This window comes from Symsagittifera roscoffensis, chromosome 5 (genome assembly GCF_963678635.1).
Source record: "Symsagittifera roscoffensis chromosome 5, txSymRosc1.1, whole genome shotgun sequence".
In the NCBI taxonomy this organism is placed as follows: Eukaryota; Metazoa; Xenacoelomorpha; order Acoela; family Convolutidae; genus Symsagittifera; species Symsagittifera roscoffensis.
This window is the reverse complement of record NC_087066.1, coordinates 13,564,259-13,588,218: the sequence shown is the minus strand read 5'-3', so window position 1 is coordinate 13,588,218 and position 23,960 is coordinate 13,564,259. Positions and strand designations below refer to the sequence as shown.

Genomic DNA, 23,960 nt, shown 5'->3' with positions numbered 1-23,960 from the left:
TGCTTATTAGTATTTGGTATACAAAAAGAGAGTAAGTACATTTCCTTCAAAATTACCGGCTCAAAAATGTTCAAAGACCGCTTTTTTTCAAAAATTAAAGTTTCGAAAAATTTCTAAAAAAATTTTTTGAAAAATTTTATTGAATAAATTGAAATAAAAGAAGAATGTGAAAAAAAAAATTTTTAAAAAACTTTTGTCAAAAAAGTTTCGTTGAAAAAAAAATTTGGTAAAAAAACTTTAAAAGAGAATTTTTCTCATCAAAAAAAATTTTGAAAAAAAATTTTTGGAGACTGACTTAGACTTTTTGTATTTCTGTGGGTCGCAGCGAGGAAGGTTAAATAGTTATCACATTTTTTTAAATGGGGGTAGGTGGGGATCTTCTGAAAAGGATGCGTACATTTTTTTTTTTTTTCAATTTCAAGTGTAAATTTACAAAACAGTTAGATATAAAATGATTAGTGAGCCTCATTTTTTTAAATACACGTAAGCAAACTGCCAAAGGAATCACTAAGGTGACTCAACGGTTGCCAACTCATGAAAAATACATCAAAACTCTCGCCTCTGGAATTTTTTTAGGAGCCGAAAATACTCGCATCATCCCGAGAGGCATATTCTGAACACCGTTCGAGCAAACAAAATAGACTTTCAGCCTATGATGATAAGCGATACATCCTCAGCGATGGTATCTCCACATTGCCATACGGTCATTTTAGAACAATGAATGCTTCTATCTTTCAAGATAACACCGATAGATATCAGGATGATGATGAAGACAATGATGATAGCGAAAGGAACGTGAGTGAAACTAATAGCATCAGTCACAACGAAGATGAAGATATAGATGTTTGGCTGAAATTTTTCGAGGAAAAAGATGAGATAAACGACTGGGATCAGGAGAACTCGAACCAAGGAGACATCTTCACGCAAGATACAAATTATGGGTCGGAAGATAGCTTCCTTGAGATGATTACTCAACCAAGCCGATCGTTGAGAGACCTGTTAAACGTTTTCACAAACTATGAAGCTCCAGATCCAGGTAGAATTCGCGTCACAGAAATTGCTGAGAGCAATATCGAAAGCGATGGTTTGGTTAATTTAAATGCAGTCACTTCTTCGCCTTCGGATGATGAATTGTACCTCGACCGCGAAGCAGTTGAAAAATCAGCACCGCAGTCAAAGAGACGCAAAACAAACAAAAAACTCTAAGGTTGTGTGTTTGATTCAAGAAGAATACAAAATTTGATGTTGTAAATTAGTGTACTAAATTATACTTACTTTCCAGGTTTGTTCACAATTAGGTAAGGGCGGGCTGCTTTAAATCCACTTTTGGTTTTGTGTTACTATTTTATCGGGAGTGGCTTTGAGAACTTTCATATTGGAATTGACTCCAAACTGTTTTTGGTGCTTTTAAACGACACTTGTTTACAAGATTGTGTGTATAACTCAACCACTTCATTTCATATCTATTTTCGCCAAGACCATAGAGTTTGTAGAAACATTGAAAGAACCAACTCGCAAAGACCTTCAACAGCAAAACGCATTGAATAATTTTAGTTCAATTGGAATACAACATTGCTTGCCGAGCTATAGGGGACGAAAGGAAATATTATATCGCCAGAACGATTTCGTTTTAACCAACACCATTTTCACATAAGGATCAATGAGTATAAAAATTATACATTGGGATCATAAGGGATCAATAATTTTACATACGGATCAGTAGCTATAGAATTTATACATAGGGATCATTAGGTATACATATTTTACATAGGGATCATTAGGTATAAATATTTACGTAGGGATCATTATGTATGATCTATACGCAATGATCCCTTTAGGGATCACCTCCCCCCCCCCCGATATCTATACTACTAACGAGTCCTTGAGAACTAAGGATTTCTTTATAGTTTTAATTAAAATAATATTAATTTTGCTACTTCCTAATTTTTGCAATTTTTAATCAATAAATTTTTTTTTACAAAAATTTTGAAAATTAGAGCAGATTTGATAAAAGGAACGACTTGTGTATCTTTTATCAGTCATTATTATAGTTATATTGTATGGCTAGAAAGCATCAAATAGTTTATTGCTTGAAAATCAGATTTTTTGCTCCTAGTAGATTTATTTTCATCTTAGAGATTGAAAATTTACTGCATGAATAACTCTGAAGACGTATATTTTCTTTTGGTTTGCGTCGCGTTACGATGAAAAGGCTTGGTCCGTTGTTCAATTTTTCACCTGGTATTTGCCATTTCGTTTGAAATATCGGAGTAGTCTTATTGAGACGTAGAGACATTTCTATTAAACTGTCTATGTCATCTAACTTCTTACCATTTTGCAATTTTTATTTTGATCTTATTTTCGGGTGGATAAACTCGTGCAACTGTTTAGTCTATCACCAATCCTTATCTTACTCTTTTATCTCCTAGTATCAAAAGATCTCTGTATACTGGTATTTGCGGGTTAGGTTTCTTGAACTTGTTCCAAGGAGAACAACTGTATTCTAAGATTTATTCAAAATGTTCTGGTCTGAAACTACAAGTAGTTTCAGCACTACAAATAATTGTCAATGTTTGCTATGGATCATAGATTGGTTAGTAAGTAATACTTTATAAAGAATATAATTGGTTTATAATTACTAGTTTTAAACTGGTTCCAATATAATGGCGCCAAGGACGACTTTAGACAAGTTTCAAGGCCAGTCATCTAAAAGTGGATATCTCAAAAAAGCATGAGAGGGGATCTTTTTGGTCGGCAGGGCGTCGAATCCCTAAGAAAAGGGGGCGCCCGCCCACCCCCTCTTACCTAAATCCGCCGTTGGTTTCCGCCATTTGAGTACTCGACTTACATCATCTCGGAGAGCCAAGTCAAACTAATTTTCGAACTTAATTGAATATTTTTAGTGCTTTACAACAATGAATACATCTTCAAAATACTGCTTATTAGTCTTTGGTTTACAAAAAGAGAGTAAGCACATTTCCTTCAAAATTACCAGCTCAAAAATGTTCAAAGACCGCTATTTTTCAAAAATTAAAGTTTCGAAAAATTTGTTAAAAAATTTTTTTGAATTTTTTTTTGAATTTTGAGTAAATTGAAAAAAAATGAATGTGAAAAAAGCCTTTGAAAAAACTTTTGTCAGTAAAATTTTCATCAAAAAAAAATTTGGAAAAAAAGATCTGAAAAAAAAAGTTTTTATTTTATTTTTGGAGAAGTTTTGGCTTTTGACTTAGACTTTTTGTATTTCTGTGGGTCGCAGTGAGGTAGGTTAAATAGTTATCACCTTTTTTTTAAATGTAGGGGGGATCTTCTGAAAAGGATGCGCACATATTTTTTTTTATTTTCAATTTCAAGTGTAAGTTTACAAAACAGTTAGATATAAAATGATTAGTGAGCATCATGTTTCTAGATACACGTAAGCAATCTGCCAAAGGAATCACTAGGGTGACTCAACGGTTGCAACTCATGAAAAATACATCGAAACACTCACCTCTGGAAACCTTTTACGAGCCGAAAATACTCGCATCGTCTCCGAAAGGCATATTCTGAACACTGTTCGAGCAAACAAAATAGCCTATCAGCCTATGATGATAGCGAAAGGAACGTGAGTGAAACTAATAGCACCAGTCACCACGAAGATGAAGATTTAGTTGTTTGGCTGAAATTTTTCAAGGAAAAAAATGAGATAGTCGACTGGGATCAGGAGAACTCGAACCAAAAAGAAATCTTCACGCAAGACACGAATTATGGGTCGGAAGATAGCTTCCTTGAGATGACTACTCAACCGAGCCGATCGTTGAGAGACCTGTTAAACGTTTTCACAAATTATGAAGCTCCAGATCCAGGTAGAATTCGCGTCACAGAAATTGCTGAGAACAATATCGAAAGCGATGGTTTGGTTGATTTAAATGCAGTCACTTCTTCTCCTTCGGATGATGAATGGTACCTCGACCGCGAAGCAGTTGAAGATTCAGCACCGCACTCAAAGAGACGCAAAACAAACAAAAAACTCTAAGGTTGTGTATTTGTTTCAAGTTGAATACAAAACTTGATGTTGTAAATTAGTGTACTAAATTATACTTACTTTCCACAATAAGTTTGTTCACAATTAGGTAAGGGCGGGCTTCTTTAAATCCTACTTTGGTTCTGTGTTACTATTTTATCGGGAGTGGTTTTGAGAATTTTCATATTGGAGTTGACTCCAAACTGTATTGGTGCCTTTAAACGACACTTGTTTAGAAGATTGTGTGTATAATTCAACCACTTCATTTCAAATCTATTTTCACCAAGACCATAGAGTTGGTAGAAACATTGAAAGAACCAATTCGCAAAGACCTTAGTTTTTAGTTCAATTGGAATACAACATTGCTTAGAGCTGTAGGGTGCGAAAGGAAATAATATATCACCAGAACAATTTCGTTTTAACCAACACGATTTTCATATGAGGATCATTGAGTATAAAAATTATACATTGGGATCATTAGGTTAAAATATTTTACATAGGGATCATTAGGTATAAATATTTACGTAGTGATCATTATGTATAATCTATACCCATGGATCCCTTTAGGGATCACACCCCCCCCCCCCCCCCGATATCTATACTACTAACGAGTCCTTGACTAAGGAACTCTTTATAGTTTTAATTAAACTAATTTTAATTTTGCTACTTCCTAATTTTTGTATTTTTTCTTCAATAAATTTTACTTTTACAAAAATTTTGAAATTTAGTGCAGATTTGGTGAAAGGAACGACTTGTGTATCTTTTATCAGTCGTTTTTATAGTTATATTGTATGGCCAGAAAGCATCAAGAAGTTTATTGCTTGAAAATTAAAGTTTTTGCTCCTAGTAGATTTATTTTCATCTTAGAGATTGAAAATCTACTGCATGAATAACTCTGAAGACGTATATATTTTTTTGGTTTGCGTCGCATTACGATGAAAAGGCTTGGTCCGTTGTTCATTTTTTCACCTGGTATTTGCCATTTCGTTTGAAATATCGGAGTAGTCTTATTGAGACGTAGAGACATTTCTATTAAACTGTCTCTGCCATCTAACTTCTTACAATTTTGCTATTTTTATTTTGATCTTAATTCTAGTATGATTAGTAGGTCTTGTTTTTGAGACATCTTGTCGCACCAGATGAGTTTAAGACCAAGGTGGCTCACTCATAGAGTAATTTCAGGTAAAGTACACCGTCTGTTCGTCACGCAATCTTTTTTTCGGGCGGATAGATTCGTGCAACTGTTTAATCTATCACCAATCCTTATCTTACTCTTAAATCTCATAGTCTCAAAAGATCTCTGTATACTGGTATTTGCGGGTTAGGTTTCTTGACTTGTTCCAAGGAGAACAACTGTCTTCCAAGATTTATTCGAAATGTTCTAGTCTGAAACTACAAGTAGTTTCAGCACTACAAATAATTGTCAAAGTTAGCTATGGATCATAGGTTGGTTAGTAAGTAATACTTTATAAAGAATATATTGGTTTATAAATACTAGTTTCAAAATGGTTCCAATATAATGGCGCCAAGGGCGACTTTAGACAAATTTTAAGGCAAGTCATCTAAAAGTGGATATCTCAAAAAAGTATAAAAGGGGATCCTTTTGGTCGCCAGGGCGTCGAATCCCTAAGGGAAGAGGGTGCCCGCACACCCCCTCCCACCTAAATCCGCTGTTGCTTTCCGCCATTTGAGTATTCGACCTACATCATCTCAGAGAGCCAAGTCAAACTAATTTTCGAACTTAATTGAATATTTTTAGTGCTTTACAAAGATGAATACATCTTCAACATATTGCTTATTAGTATTTGGTATACAAAAAGAGAGTTAGTACATTTCATTCAAAGTTACCGGCACAAAAATGTTCAAAGACTGCTTTTTTTTTCAAAAATTAAAGTTTCGAAAAATCGGAAAAAAAATTTGAAAAAATTTATAAAGTTTTTTTTATTTCAAAAAGGAAATTTAGCAATTGACTTAGATTTTTTGTGTTTCTGTGGGTCGGAATGAGCTAGGTTGAATAGTTATTACCTTTTTTTTAAATGGGGGCAGCGGATCTTCTGAAAAAGATGCGTTACATATTTTTTTTTATTTTCGATTCCAAGTGTAAGTTTACAAAACAGTTAGATAAAAAATGATTAGTGAGCATCATTTTTTTAGATACACGTAAGCAATCTGCCAAAGGAATCACTAAGGTGACTCAACGGTTGCCAACTCATGAAAAATACATCGAAACTCTCGCCTCTGGAAACTTTTACGAGCCGAAAATACTCGCATCATCTCCGAGAGGCGTATTCTGAACACTGTTCTAGCAAACAAAATAGCCTATCAGCCTATGATGATAAGCGATACATCCTCGGCGATGGTATCTCCACATTGCCATACGGTCACTATAGAACCATGAATTCTTCTATCTTTCCAGATAACACCGATAGCAATCAGGATGATGATGAAGACAATGATGATAGCGAAAGGAACGTGAGTGAAACTAATAGCACCAGTCACCAAGAAGATGAAGATTTAGTTGTTTGGCTGAAATTTTTCAAGGAAAAAAATGAGATAGTCGACTGGGATCAGGAGAACTCGAACCAAAAAGAAATCTTCACGCAAGACACGAATTATGGGTCGGAAGATAGCTTCCTTGAGATGACTACTCAACCGAGCCGATCGTTGAGAGACCTGTTAAACGTTTTCACAAATTATGAAGCTCCAGATCCAGGTAGATTTCGCGTCACAGAAATTGCTGAGAACTATATCGAAAGCGATGGTTTGGTTGATTTAAATGCAGTCACTTCTTCTCCTTCGGATGATGAATGGTACCTCGACCGCGAAGCAGTTGAAGATTCAGCACCGCACTCAAAGAGACGCAAAACAAACAAAAAACTCTAAGGTTGTGTGTTTGTTTCAAGTTGAATACAAAACTTGATGTTGTAAATTAGTGTACTAAATTATACTTACTTTAGTGGTTTTGAGAAATTTCATATTGGAATTGACTCCAAACTGTTTTTGGTGCCTTTAAACGACACTTGTTTAGAAGATTGTGTGTATAATTTAACCAATTCGTTTCATATCTCTTTTCACCAAGACCATAGAATTTATAGAAACATTGAAAGAACCAATTCGCGAAGACCCTCAACAGCAAAATGCATTGAATAATTTTAGTTCAATTTTAGTTTAACATTGCTTGCCGAGCTATAGCGGCGAAAGGAAATAATATATCGCCCGAACGATTTCGTTTTAACCAACACATTTTTCACATAAGGATCATTGAGTATAAAAATTATACATTGGGATCATTAGGGATCAATAATTTTACATACGGATCAGTAGCTATTAAATTTATACAGAGGGATCGTTAGGTATAAATATTTTACATAGGGATCATTAGGTATAAATATTTACGTAGGGACTATTATGTATAATCTATACCCAATGATCCCTTTATGAATCACCCCCTGCTCCTAGTAGATTTATTTTCATCTTAGAGATTGAAAATCTACTGCATGAAAAACTCTGAAGACGTATATATTTTTTTTTGGTTTGCGTCGCGTTACGATGAAAAGGCTTGGTCCGTTGTTCAATTTTTCACCTGATATTTGCCATTTCGTTTGAAATATCGGAGTAGTCTTATTGAGACGTAGAGACATTTCTATTAAACTGTCTATGCCATCTAACTTCTTACAATTTTGCAATTTTGATTTTGATCTTAATTCTAGTATGATTAGTAGGTCTTGTTTTTGAGACTTCTTATCGCACCAGATGAGCTTAAGACCGAGGTGGCTCACTCATAGAGTAATTTCAGGTAAAGTACACCGTCTGTTAGTCACGCAATCTTATTTTCGGGTGGATAGACTCGTGCAACTTTTTAATCTATCACCAATCCTTATCTTACTCTTATATCTCCTAGTCTCAAAAGATTTAGTGTAAACTGGTATTTGCGTGTTAGGTTTCTGGAAGTTGTTCCAAGGAGAACAACTGTCTTCTAAGATTTATTCAAATTGTTCTAGTCTGAAACTACAAGTAGTTTCAGCACTACAAATAATTGTCAAAGTTAGCTATGGATCATAGGTTGGTTAGTAAGTAATACTTTATAAAGAATATAATTGGTTTATAAATACTAGTTTCAAAATGGTTCCAATATAATGGCGCCAAGGGCGACTTTAGACAAATTTTAAGGCAAGTCATCTAAAAGTGGATATCTCAAAAAAGTATAAAGGGGGATCCTTTTGGTCGGCAGGGCGTCGAATCCCTAAGGGAAGAGGGTGCCCGCACACCCCCTCTCACCTAAATCCGCTGTTGGTTTCCGCCATTTGAGTATTCGACCTACATCATCTCGGAGAGCCAAGTCAAACTAATTTTCGAACTTAATTGAATATTTTTAATGCTTTACAACGATGAATACATCTTCAACATATTGCTTATTAGTATTTGGAATACAAAAAAAGAGAGTTAGTACATTTCATTCAAAGTTACCGGCTCAAAAATGTTCAAAGACCGCTTTTTTTTCAAAAATTAAAGTTCCGAAAAATCGGAAAAATTTGAAAAAATTTAAAATTTTTTTTTTATTTCAAAAATAAAAATTTGGCAATTGGCTTAAAATTTTTGTGTTTCTGTGGGTCGGAGTGAGCTAGGTTGAATAGTTATCACCTTTTTTTAAATGGGTGGGTGCGGATCTTCTGAAAAAGATGCGTACATATTTTTTTTTATTTTCGATTCCAAGTGTAAGTTTACAAAACAGTTAGATAAAAAATGATTAGTGAGCATCATTTTTTTAGATACACGTAAGCAATCTGCCAAAGGAATCATTAAGGTGACTCAACGGTTGTCAACTCATGAAAAATACATCGAAACTCCCGCCTCTGGAAACTTTTACGAGCCGAAAATACTCGCATCATCTCCGAGAGGCGTATTCTGAACACTGTTCTAGCAAACAAAATAGCCTATCAGCCTATGATGATAAGCGATACATCCTCAGCGATGGTATCTCCACATTGCCATATGGTCACTATAGAACCATGAATGCTTCTATCTTTCCAGATAACACCGATAGCAATCAGGATGATGATGAAGACAATGATGATAGCGAAAGGAACGTGAGTGAAACTAATAGCACCAGTCACCAAGAAGATGAAGATATAGATGTTTGCCTGACATTTTTAGAGGAAAAAGATGGAATAATCGACTGGGATCAGGAGAACTCGAACCAAGAAGAAATCTTCACGCAAGATACGAATTATGGGTCGGAAGATAGCTTCCTTGAGATGATTACTCACACGAGCCGATCGTTGAGAGACCTGTTAAACGTTTTCACAAACTATTAAGCTTCAGATCCAGGTAGAATTCGCGTCACAGAAATTGCTGAGAGCAATATCGAAAGCGATGGTTTGGTTGATTTAAATGCAGTCACTTCTTCGCCTTCGGATGATGAATGGTACCTCGACCGCGAAGCAGTTGAAGATTCAGCACCGCAGTCAAAGAGACGCAAAACAAACAAAAACTCTAAGGTTGTGTGTTTGATTAAAGTTGAATACAAAATTTAATGTTGTAAATTAGTGTACTAAATTATACTTACTTTCCACGTTTGTTCACAATTAGGTAAGGGCGGGCTGCTTTAAATCCACTTTTGGTTTTGTGTTACTATTTTATCGGGAGTGGTTTTGAGAAATTTCATATTGGAATTGACTCCAAACTGTTTTTGGTGCCTTTAAACGACACTTGTTTAGAAGATTGTGTGTATAATTTAACCAATTCGTTTCATATCTCTTTTCACCAAGACCATAGAATTTATAGAAACATTGAAAGAACCAATTCGCGAAGACCCTCAACAGCAAAACGCATTGAATAATTTTAGTTCAATTTTAGTTTAACATTGCTTGCCGAGCTATAGGGGCGAAAGGAAATAATATATCGCCAGAACGATTTCTTTTAACCAACACAATTTTCACATAAGGATCATTGAGTATAAAATTTATACATTGGGATCATTAGGGATCAATAATTTTACATACGGATCAGTAGCTATTAAATTTATACAGAGGGATCGTTAGGTATAAATATTTTACATAGGGATCATTAGGTATAAATATTTACGTAGGGACCATTTTGTATAATCTATACCCAATGATCCCTTTAGGAATCACCCCCTGCTCCTAGTAGATTTATTTTCATCATAGAGATTGAAAATCTACTGCATGAAAAACTCTGAAGATGTATATATTTTTTTTGGTTTGCGTCGCGTTACGATGAAAAGGCTTGGTCCGTTGTTCAATTTTTCACCTGATATTTGCCATTTCGTTTGAAATATCGGAGTAGTCTTATTGAGACGTAGATACATCTCAGTTTCAGCGCTACAAATAATTGTCAATGTTAGCTATGGATCATAGATTGGTTAGTAAGTAATACTTTATAAAGAATATAATTGGTTTATAAATACTAGTTTTAAAATGGTTCCAATATAATGGCGCCAAGGGCGACTTTAGACAAATTTTAAGGCCAGTCATCAAAAAGTGGATATCTCAAAAAAAGTATAAAGGGTGATCCTTTTGGTCGGCAGGGCGTCGAATCCCTAAGGAAAGGGGGCGCCCGCCCACCCGCTCCCACCTAAATCCGCTGTTGGTTTCCGCCATTTGAGTATTCGACTTCTATCATCTCGGAGAGCCAAGTCAAACTAATTTTCGAACTTAATTGAGCATTTTTAGTGCTTTACAACAGTGAATACATCTTCAACATATTGCTCATTAGTATTTGGTATACGAAAGGAATGATTAATTGAATTAGAGCCAACTTTTTTAGCAGTGCGAAAATTTTTTAGTAATCAAGTGTATAACTGTGCAACTTTTTAATGAATACTACTCAATTGTTTTGATAATCTTAGTGATCATATAAAAGTTTTTCTTTTTTTCTGTTTTATTTATGATCAACTCTTTGATTTTTGACTTTTCATTCGCATTCTATGCTGGAATCGTCTAATTCCTTTTCCTCCAAAGAACTGTTCTTTGCCCCATAGAAGAAATATATTAAGAGTCCACAGGTAACCCAAATAGCTGATCTGGCCCAAGTCACCAAACTTAGCTGAGTCATCAAGTAGAAATTCACGAAGACCGAAAAGGCGGGTAAAACTGGCACGAAAGGTACTCTGTATCCATTGTCGTCCCCATAATCAGTGATACAAGAATTCGACCAGAAAAATGCCAAACAAAACCCAGCTATACATAAAAAGCAAGCAAAAGAGATGATGCTTACCCAAAACTCTACGAATTTATCAACTGTTGCGTTTTGGGCGATTGTCAGGGATATACACGCAAGGAAAGCACAAAGAAGAAACAAAGTTGCCGAAATGAATTGTTTTTGGTTCCACTCTAAATTACGTTGGTTCTTGTCGGATTTGGATATTTCGTGAAATATAGTTTTCGGGGAATTGTTTTCGTTTCCATTCCCAAGAAGGCTGCTTGCTTCATCGCATAAATCAGTTGACCAGTCGTGTTTTGGAAATTCTAGTATTGTCGTTCGAAGTTTGATCACTGCAAACGCGATAAACGCGTACGCCACGAGATTTCCAAATTCCATCATATCTGCTAAATCTTCAAGTGGTACGAAAAAAGCAGTCGGAATTACTATCATCGCCCCGCAAACTGTGGCAATTATTGGCACCTGCGTTCTTGCATTAACTCGAGCCAAAAATCTAAACAGAAGTCCTTCAGAAGCTATTGCATAGGTCAATCGTGATATGCACATGATATTGGAAATAACGATACACGACAGCGACAGGATAGCTCCTGCTGAAACTGCGTTTGCAGCCCAATGTAAGCCGTTATAATCAAAAGCTGCTGATAACGCGTTCGTTTCAGAAATGTCCAAATATGGTACCATTATGGTAAGGGAAACGGCTATTAAAGACATGAGACCTGTTACGAATAAAATGGTGGTAATTTTAAATAAAAGATCTGTGCTACCGGAACAGATCGAGCGGGGTTTTTTGCCTCCTCGCTGGCCACAGTTGCCACGTCGTATCCCAAAAAGAAAAAATAAACACGAGAGGCGCCAACGAAGACAGATGAAAATCCATAAGGTAAAAAATTGTTTGACCAGTTAGACCAGTCGCCCAAAAACAAGCCCATTACGACGAAGAAGATGAGAGTGAGCAGATTCGCACTGGTCAAAGTATTGTTCACGATTGCCGTCTGACGCAATCCTAAAAACATGAACAAACATTCATCTTTTTTATTTACAATTTACACTTTTGCAATTTTTCAGTAGTCGTTTTATTGCCCTTAGTTTGAAAATGAGGCCGCAAACCGATATTTTGATCTAGTTACGCTTTAAAGCTGCTCAACTTTCTGAAAATCTTGGAACCAGTTTAAAACTAGTATTTATATCCAGTTATCATATTGACAAAACTATCTCTAAAAATACTTCTTACTAACCAATCATGATCCATTATTTTGTGAGTTGTTCATTTAGTTTAATCTATTGACCTTGGCATTAATTAGATACCTGCCAACTATGCTTCATATTGACCATCGGTCGATCATTGTTCATTGTTTAATGGTGTTTTAGAATAGACTACTATTTTCATTCTTAACCATCTTATTCTTTTAATTCCTAGTTAGTGTACATACTTGTACATATTCAAGGTTATCATTAGAATAGTTTCTTATGGCGCAGTCAAACAAATCGAACCTGCGGGGAATTCCTGCATTTTGGCCGAACCACACTATGGAACCACCGCATTCCTGGACCCACTGGAGCGACCAATTTCAATTGACCATTATAGCGAAGGAGAATCTGGATATCGACAATCTAAGCGGACGAGAGGTACCAGAAGTTCAGTTTCCAATCCTCGAACAGTCCACAGGAAGTGAGTTGGAAAATGAACGAGCCAGTCGAGAGGCAAGAAATAGAATTACTATGAAGTCCTACGAAGTCGCCGAAGAGAAAAGAAAATCAGACGAAAAAAAAAAAGAATTTCGGAGGGTTGAGACGTGCGGAATCTGACAAAAAGTTGAAATCAATCCTATTTTATTGAAGGGAAGAGGATATTCTCCCAAAAAACCCTAGAGTGAAAATTTTAGCTATCTTTTTCAAAGAATTTTGGGGTCTTCTGGACCTTGCTTTTAAAAAACCTCCAAACGTCATATTTGAGATGTACAAACTCTTAAATCAATAACAAAGAGAAAAGGAATCTTTCGAACAGTTCTGAGGAGCAATGAAGGATCTAGCTAGCACGGGCAACCTATGAATGAAGAATAGCGAGACCCAACCGAAACTTCTATCGTCAACCATTAGCCCATTGGAAGCTTTGAGCCAGGCCCTAATAGACGGAAAGGCTATTTCAGCCAACAAAAGTTCACGAAAATGGCAAAAGCAACCAACGGGCCAAGCTTCAAACCATTCAACGAAAAAAACCATCTCAAAAAAAACAAGCTTGAATATTGAAACAAGCAACTCCAACATGAAATGCGGAAATTTTTTTTACTAAGGGGCATCTAAAAGTCTGTCCGGCCAGAAATATCATTTGTGAAAATTGTAACTAAAAAGGCCTTTTCGCAAAATTAAGTCAAAGATTAAAAGACCATCTGTAAATTTTGAAATAGATTCTGTCAATACCGAAAACTGTAAAAACGTAACGTCGGAATATTTCTGGAGCGAAAACCAAGAAACATGTGGAGTGATCAACGCCTGGAACGAAAAGGTCAAACCGACGATGACGACAATTCAGTATTGAGCGTGAGGACACTTCACGACCAAAACGGATCGGAAACGAAAAAATTATTAAAACACAAGTAGGACTCGGGTGGTAAAAGATTGCAAATATGAATATATCTGTCGATTCGGCCAGCCCAGTGAATTTTTTTTAAAACGAAACTTGTTACATGAACTGAAAATACGTTATCCCAACTTCAAGATACAACCTGTAGATGAACGCACGAAAGAGTTGTACTGTGGTTTCACGGATAGCAAAAAGAAAATTTTGGGGAAAATAGTAGTCCGAACACAATCCAACGTGTGGATATGTGAAGAGACCCTTTTTCTACGGTAAGACAGGAAAAAAATATCCTGGCCAACGACAACCATCCAAAACTGTGAATTGAATTGACACAGAATAAGTGTCCAGTGCCGATCTGTACAGTCGGCGAACCATCGGGGAAGAGTAAGTCAAATTACTTAGAATTCTCGACAAATGAAACTTATTTTCAAAACTTATTTAGTAGAATTGGAAAGATACCAAACGGTCGCAAAATTACACATTTCCAACCCTTTTTTAAATTGATCCAAGCAAAAGGCAGAAGGGTGGCGTTACATTTGTTATCGGGAGTGAACGAGGAAGTAAAAAAGATAGGAAAAGAAGGCCACATTAGAAAACTGGTGAAATGTGACAAAGATTGCTTTATAAGTCCAATAGTTATAACTAGAAAAAAAGATGGCTCAACTAAACTCGCAATAATTTCAAAACTACTGAACGATCAGATTTTTAAAGAAATACCAGATGCCCAATATACACAAATTGATTGATAATGTAGCCTTACAATTGTCAGAGAAGACCAACGGGCAGATCTGGTTCAGTAATCTCGATCTAAAGAACGCGTGTAGTCAACTTCAGTGATGCGAAAGGACAAGTAAACAATGCAATTTTAGTATTGTAGGAGGTGATACTACTGGGACTTACAGATTTTAAACCGGATTTTATGGAATGGGCGATATGACTAACGTGTTTCAAAGAGTCGTTTTCCCACTTTTAAAAGGAATTCCTTTCACAATTTTTTTATAGGTTACATAGAAATCTTCTAATCCCGGAAAAAATCTCCCAACTTTGTTCAATCTTCGGTTTGATTGACCAATATATTAAATTTCTTCCGAATTCGTCTCTCTTAGGCTCCCCACTACGACATCTAGTTAACCTAGAGTCATTGTACCAATGGGACAACAATCATTCGACTGCATTCGAAAAACAAATTTCCGAAATTGTTAGTATTACCGAGAATAGTCATTTCGACATCAAAAAAAACAAGACTGAAAACAGACGCTTCACACAACGGCCTAGTGGCCTCACTTGAACACTTTCAAGTGCGAGAGTGCAAAACGATTGCTTTTGCCTCGAGATTTGTTAATAAAAAACTGTGAAATGAAATATTCAACCAACGAACTTGAATTGCTAGGCGTAGTTTGGGCATGCGAGCACTTCAGAAATTCATTATATAGCTCTGATTTCGAAATTGTTACAGACCACAAGGCGCTTCTCTCTGGACTTTCGGCAAACCGCAGCAGCAAAACAATGCATAGCAAATTAACCCGTTGGATAAATAGACTGTTACCTTTCATTTTTAAAATTTGTCACCTTCCGGGTAAAAATTTATCTTTGATCTACCTCATCACCCCCTTCTCGGTACGATGAAGAATTTGTCGGGGCTTTTATAGACAAAAATCGTAGAATTTTAACGAATTCACCAAAATTTGACTTTTGTAAACAAAGTTGACACAGACCGACCGTCAGTCGCTGTAAATTCAATTGTAATTACTTATCTCCCTTCAAGAACGGTTAATTCAAGCGAGGTGATTGGTCAAAATCTTACTGACAGTCCATTAGCTGCATTTAATCTTAGAATTATTGCTGCTATTATTTCTTGTAGTGCCAAGTCGCTAAAGATTCGTAACTATTCGCACGTCAGATCGGAAAATTGTATATCATTTTGCCTCCCGTTAGCAAACTCAAAATTCAATAACGAAAACATCTCAATTTCGGATGAAGCCCTAATATTTTTCAAAAAGCTTAACGGAAATTTTTTCCAAAAAGTATCGAATATCACGGGTACAATATCATCGAAATGTTCAGATCCTCTAGTAATTATCCTAGAGGAACACAAAATTGCTTTAAAATTTTAAAATGATCTACTTAATTACGATCACTCGGCCTTATTGAAACGTTTCAAAGCAAGCTTATCTCTACCTTATCTCTAAATTTATCTTCTCCAATTATACCGGAAAATCATTGCTCCAAGAAGTTACTTCAATATTTGACATAGGACGACAAAATCTCATGGGACCTAATCACGACATTGAAGACAGGACATCCACTGGGAATTCATGGATCGTACATTAAAAACTACGAGAAGGGCTGCACGCTAGAGACGAACTGCTCATCATAGACAACAAAATAGTGGTGCTCATTCAGTTCGATGTTGCTCATTCAGTTCGATAATGCATGAGTCCCATCCAGGCTAGTTTGGCATGAAGTCCCTGGCCGAATATATCTAGTGGCCGCTTATTTACAGGGAAAATATCACCACGGCGAATCTTGCAAACAAGGTTCGAAAGCCGGTAAGAGCCTTAAATTTTGATCGGATTGGCTCAAGTGAGCAAACTACCGGACCTGTCATTCGCTAACGAAGAGACTAATTTAGATTTCGCCGGCCCTTTGGACGCTTTTATGGGACAGATGAAATAAATCTTTCTGTCCATCTGTGCATAGATCGCTTTACCAAATTTCCGTCGGCGAAGGTAGTTAACAACACGTTTGCAAACTCAGTTGTTCTTTTTTGAACGATTACTGTCATCTCCTCGGCTTTCCAAGAAAAATCAGAATCGACCATGGCTCATGCTTTTTATCACACGGAGTTAAATATTTCTAAATATTTCTGCGAAAAGTATAAAATAAAGACCATTTATTGTACCGTAGGTGATCATAGATCAAATGGACTCGTTGAAAGACTTCTATGTACTATAAAAATTAAGCTTCTCGCCATGTCGTTCGAATTACCTGAGTTGATTTTAAATCCTTCAATCGAGTTTTACAGGCGAAGAATTAACCAGCGGACCATCGGTCGCGGCCCATTCCAGCAGTCTTCCAGGACCACTATCATCCGGTTCCGCATCAGAACCATTAGTGCTGGACAGCACACCAGAGGAGACGCCTCCTATTGCCACTCAGAAGAGCTCTGCAATCAGACCTAGAAGACATGTGGGAGCACCACAGTTCTACAGAGAACGCAGATTTGTAAAAATCGTAGAAGGCTCTGACTCGCTCACTAAATCTCCGCATAGACAGATGCTGATTGCCGAAACAACGCTGACGTGGTCGTCCAATTCTACTACAACGGTAAACGCTCAGACAACTCATTTGACCCCAACTTCGTGGAAGTCTTCCACCGGGAAATTACCCAGCATCACCTTAGAACAAGACTCTGTGAGCAAAATTTCGTCAACGATGGAACGTCGACTATCTTTAGATAAAAATAATTAAAGTACAAATAAAACTCCTCGATCTTATCTAAAATTTAATTACCATTTATCCTATTTTCAGACTTTTTTAATTGCCCCCATTGTTTTTACATTGTGTGTACTTTTATGTGTACAGTTGTTAGTCTAGATTTTTTTAATAATGGTCAATAATTAGTGTAGATTAAGTAACTTTCTGTAAATTTCACCCATTTTTGATTATTTGTACATATCAACCTAAATTGTAGATAGCAAAAATTCGTTCTGTGCATTTCGTTTTGTTTTTTGCTGTCTGTAAATTTTGTTCATCTCTACTTTGAAGGGGGGATGGCTTTATATAGACCTAGTTTTAGCTAATTACAAATTTTAAATTTTTTCCCAGTGGGGAATGCTGTGTGTTGGCTATTTTGTTTGATCTATTGACCTTGGGATTAATTAGATACCTGCCATCTATGCTTCATATCAATTCAATCTTAACCATTTTTTTCTTTTATTTCTTTAGTAATTGCACATAATTGTGCATTTTCAGGGTTAACCTTTGAATAGTTTTTTACAATACTAACACTTAAAATTTTTTGTAAGGATGAAACTATTTATAGTTTCAGCCAAAACAGAATAAATTGAAATTATCAATTAGGTGCTCTTCTCCACAACAGTTCCGAGTATACGCGAGTTTTTTTTAGACTAGGAGATATAAGAGAGAGGCTAAGATTGGGATTAGACTAAGAAGTTGCACGAATCTATCCTGCCGAAAATAAGCTAGCGTGACTAACATACGGTTTAGGGTTTACCTTATCTGAAAGTACTTTATGAGTGAGTCACACCGGGCATAAACTCATCTGGTGCGACCAACAGTCTCGAACAAAAACTCAACAAATTTCGATTTAACAAAACAAAATCAAAACAGACATAAGATCTAAGATCCAAACACATAATACAAAATGTTAAAGACTATTGAAAACTTACTTTCACGTCTCAATAAATCTAATCAAAACCAACGAGTATTCAAGCTTACAACAAGTCAAAACCCGAATAGCGGACCGAGCTTCTACGTCGTGAAACAAAAAAGCAGACTGCAACGACCAGTTCTCTACAAGATTAAAAATGCAGTATATTTTCATTCACTAGAATGAAATAATCTATATGGAATAGTAAGATTCTTTCCCAGGCTATAGATACCTTAAAGATGTAGAAATAAAAATATTTAATATCACAACGACTGATAAAAAGATACAAACGTCGTTAATTTCCAAAAAGTCTGCAGTAACTTTGAAATTTGAATTTAAAAGAAAAAAATTAGTTTGTATGAAAACTTAAGGTTAATTTTATCAAATTTATGAAAAGTTTCTTGCTTTTCAAGGAATCATACTCCCAGTTTCTCACGAATCGCTGCTTCTTTGTTTCTTCATCTAAAATATAAGACATAATTTATTCGAATAACAAATATCTTTTATTTTCTTAACATTTAGGTCAATCTCTTCCTAAAATTTTAACCTCTTCTTAAGTCTTGGACCTTTAACTTAAATCTTTTCGAGGCTTATCCTTGCTTTAAAGCTACTTGAAATTTGTTTAAACCAGATCACCCAAGCTATCTTTGTATCGTAATTTTTAAACCTAATTTTAAATTTTATTTCATATAAAAAAATTTGATCATCAAGGCTTTCCTTGGATCAAGAAGAACAATTCTGTTCTCCCAATCTCTTAAAACAAGTGTCTAACGACCTCAAACATCAATTCACTCAACAAACCTTAAAACTGGCCCAGGACTATTTGAAACGTTTTCAATAACTAACCATTTCATTTAGGATAACCAGTGAAGAACTTCGGTTACTCGTCCTCCACTTGAGCCCCTATTTTTATTTGACCCAGGTGTAAACACATCGTAAGCATAGAAAGAGCTAAAATAGTATCTAACGGCCTAATTGTGTTCTAGTTATACCTAAACCTTGCGGATTGATTTACTATTCTCCAACCCTCGATCACAAATCACAACCCTAAGTAACATAAAATAATTTTTTTTAAAATAAAACTTGACCGTCGAGAAAGTATAAAATCATCCTAGAGAATTGATACAATCTATCTTCAACCCTTCAATTCTCGACAATCTATCTCCAGGATAAAGATAATCTCACGAAAAATGTAAGGAAGAACAGTTTAGGAAAAAACCTAAATCTGGCATTTTGCACGCATCATTCAAAAACTTATGTCAAAAAATAAATTAGGAAACGAACAAATAATAGTACTCCACATTTAGTTTGTGGAGTACTATTGAGACGAAAGAGATAACACCCCAGAAACAAAAAGTCGGATGCATTAGATCGGAAAAGCAAACAAAAAAGAAGGCAATAATCACGAAACAAAAACAAATCATTAATAAAAAATTTTGCATAACACTAACAGCATTTTCGGAATCTGACTCAAATACAATCAAGAACTTCAAAGACATCGAGATTTAATCGACAATAAAAATAAACGATTAAACGATTAAAGATATTTTTCGGAATCAGAACCCACAACACCTATAAAATGCAATCGCAGAATGAAAAATATTTATATCTTCGCAAACCAGTAAGAGTGTATCAGTGGAATCAATCAATAAGACACATTGGAAGTTACAATTAAGCTTAAATGCACACGAAAAATGATTCAATACGAGGATAGTTTTGAAGATGTTTATATCCTTCCCTTGGTCATTATCCCGCAAAGCAATCCCACAAGAAGACAAAACAACTTTGCCACAAACTAGTCGTCAATTGAATTCAAAAGGGAACAGGCCATTTAAACTCGATCACTATCTACCAAGCATCAGTTATATCACTTCACATTACCGCATATTTTCAATCTAAATTCTATCACCACAATCATCAAATCAACCATCACACCGAGTACAAACAGATGATATAGAATTAGATTTCTCGAAAATTTTACTGATTTTATTTAAAACATTCAGAAAACTTTCACAGAGCAAACTCAACCTTCGCAAATGATTTTTTCTTTATCTTTTGTAGTTATGTTTCTATGTTAGAAACAAACGAAACATTTTAAGTATTACCACCACAAACGTCTCAACATGCAATAGTAAGACGAGACCTAAGCCTTTTCTCACAATTTTTAGACTCCAGTCGTGAAACACTCACTGACAACGAAACATCTCAAAAAGTTAAGACTGACCTATGAAGAATTCTAGCATGGTTAATTTTAGATTGTTTTCAAGATAAATTAGATCTAATTTCACAAGCAAGAAAAAGTTTCGACCACAAACAAAAGATGAAACAATGTTAGCAGACAAAACAGAATTTGTATGAGACCTAAATGGTCTCATGTTTTACTTTTTAACATTCCAAATGATATTTCAAGTGCAGCAATTACAAGCATTACCGTACACAGAGATTATTTAAGAGTAACTCTACTTACAACTGACATCGAACCTATAAATTATATCGCATTTTTTAATGATAGGACAAGCAACAATAGCCTGAATTTAACATTCATAATTAGACAGGAAACCCCTAACAGTACTAGAGACTTACCCCAATAAGATATTCAAACTCCATCACGCTTTATAAACCCACCTAAAACAACACAAAAAATTATCTCACCTATTCATCCAACACTTACAGCACCATACAATAAAAAGACTACTCCTTTCGCACCAAGGACCTTGCAATCAACGGTAAAACCATCGTTCGTTCCGAAAAATTCCCATATGGATAATCAAACAAAAAGACCAATAACCAAAAAAGACAAGCTAACAAACAAATTATGCAAACGGCAGTAAATTTGCAAACCACAACTATGAATATTTTGCAAAGAACAACATTATTAAACCAAAAACAAGACCAATTTACACAACACAAAGTCACTCTCAGGAACATAAAATATACCCAAAATATAACAAAACCAGTACCCATATTCAGTACTTTTCAATGATAAACGAAAAACTCCGACAAACCGCACTGAAAATTACCATTATTTTATCAAATAAAAACCCAACTGATAGGCAATTCAAACAAAGCCAACCACATAATTCTGAAGATGAAGATTATTTCCATCATGTTCAACAAAAAAAATAAAATTCAACGAAAAAATAACTGGAATAATATAGATCAACCAGATGAATTTTTTTCAACCAGATTTTTTCAAACCTTACACAAACTCTCAATAATCAAGGCAAGTGCATCAACAACCTCTTTAACGGCAAAATCTGCCATCGGTTAATTATAACCTACAATCACAAAACCATACAAATGTTCATGATTACCAATTTGAACCAATGAGAAAGGAAAACCTATTACCTTTTTATGTACAACAACATGAAAAAGCAAAAACTCAGCTCATAAATTATACACAAACACCAAACACAGTAGTTTCACATCAAATGACATTGATTCCATACCTCATGAGTGGATCACCTATAACATCTGATAAACCACTCATGGTGTTCACAAGAACAGATCCTGAATACTCAGTAGAGGATTACTTAAATGCAGTTACAGCCAATCTAATTTTAAACATAGGTTCAGAAACATTAAATACACCATCTCATCAGAACTGGATGCATCGACGCAGAGCGTTAATCTAAATAACACTTTTCAGTTCTACCTTTAGCAATTAAATCAGATTGGAATCAATTTCCTCAAGCATTTTCAAAAATGTTCGACTCTGAACAAAACACACTACATCAAAAAGTTTCACGCAATAAAGTTCGTAGAATTCCGAAAAAAAAACAATAAAGCAACTCGCGGTAAGAAACAAAACTCTTGTACGAAAGTCTTATTCTCTCAATAAGCATAATTACAGTAACACAAAAAAGACAAAAATTCTAAAGATGACTTTAAAATCACAATTAGGAAAATATGCAACATAAAAGAGAGCATCACATCCATCATCAATTCGAGAACCCAATATAGATTTCTGAAAAATAGAAGACAAATTAGAACAAGCTGAAATCACAGTGATACTAAAGAAAACAGAAATTTTAAAGCTACCATACGTGAACAACGTTCAAACAACAACTACACATAGTAACAGTATTCAAGAATCTGATAAGGAATTACCAATAAAAATTAAGTCAAAACCTAAATATATATTAAAAAAACCCAAATTTTGAAGACACACCATGATTCAAAAAATGGTGTAGTTACTGCTACAGATATGAACATAGCATTGCTGAATACAGACAAAAACCACACGACAATTTGAAAAGACCACCGAAGTGCAAAGAACCAAGCAAATCTTTTTGTCAATACATGGAAGAGGATCAGAGTTTACCAAACAAAACAATTCAGAATCACAATAGCTCAGGAAAACCACTACCAAACAACAATAGTAATCATAGACCACAATCCCTAATTCTATGAATTTTCGCTGAAGATCACCAGACCGACAAATTATTCACAAATTAGATATAGCAGATCAAATAGTCAAAACAATCAATTACGAAATAATCACTCTAGGTCAAAATCTAAAAGAAGTAATAATTGAAAATATAACAGAAATAACTCATATTCAAACCATCGGAATTGAAAGTATTCCAATGACCGCTCAAGAACAACCGCAATCGAATGAAATAATTTATATGGAATAGTAAGATTCATTCCCAGGCTAAAGATACCTTAAAGATGTAGAAATAAAATTATTTATTATCAGAACGTCTGATAAAAAGAAACAAACGTCGTCAATTTCCAAAAAGCTCCTTTAAAACTATTTTAAAATAAAAATAATTTGAATATAAAAGACAAAAATTAATTTGTATGAAAACTTAAGGTTAGTTTTATCAAATTTATGAAAATTTTCTGGCTTCTCACGGACTCATACTCCCAGTTTCTCACCAATCGCTGCTTTTTTGTTTCTTCATCTAAAATATAAGACCTTTAACTTAAATCTTGTCGATGCTTATCCTTGCTTTAAAGCTACTTGAAATTTCCTTGAACCAGATCACCCAAGCTATCTTTGTATCGTAATTTTTAAACCTAATTTTAAATTTTATTTCATATAAAAAAATTCGATCATCAAGGCTTTCCTTGGATCAAGTAGAACAATTTTGTTCTCCCAATCTCTTAAAACAAGTGTCTAACGACCTCAAACGCCAATTCTTTCTACAACCCTTAAAAATGGCCCAACACATCGTGAGCATAGAAAGAGCTAAAATAGAATCTAAAGGCCTTGCGTTCTAATTATACCTAATTTTGCGGATTGTTTTACTATTCTGCAACCCTCGATCACAAATCACAACCGTAAGAAAAAATACAGTCATTTTTTTAAAATAAAACTTAACCGTCGAGAAAAAATAAAATCATCCCAACGAATTGATACAATTTTCCTCCAACCCGTCAATTCTCGACAATCTATCTCCAGGATAAAGATAATCTCACGAAAATTGTAAGGACGAATGGTTTAGGAAAAAAACTTAAATCTGGCATTTTGCACGCATCATTCAAAAACTTATGTCAAAAAATAAATTAGGAAACAAACAAATCATAGTACTCCACATTTAGTTTGTGGAGTACTAATGAGACGAAAGAGATAACACCCCAGAAACAAAAAGTTGGATGCATTAGATCGGAAAAGCAAACAAAAAAGAAGGCAATAACCACGAAACAAAAACAAATCTTTAATAAAAAATTTTGCATAACACTAAAAGCACTTTCGGAATCTGACTCAACTACAATCAAGAACTTCAAAGACATCGAGATTTAATCCACAATAAAAATAAACGATTAAACGATTAAACATATTTTTCGGAATCAGAATC

General features: G+C 35.0%; 1 protein-coding gene across 1 annotated transcript; it reads right to left on the bottom strand.

Annotated features, from left to right (window-relative positions):
• Window positions 1–10,933: 10,933 nt before the first annotated feature.
• Window positions 10,934–11,863, bottom strand: LOC134846609 (high affinity cationic amino acid transporter 1-like). The gene is made up of 2 exons (XM_063863994.1): window positions 11,362–11,863; window positions 10,934–11,199 (listed from the first exon to the last, which is right to left on the bottom strand). Exons 1-2 carry the CDS (start codon window positions 11,861–11,863, stop codon window positions 10,934–10,936), a joined length of 768 nt encoding a protein of 255 aa, XP_063720064.1.
• Between the last annotated feature and the right edge of the window lie 12,097 nt (window positions 11,864–23,960).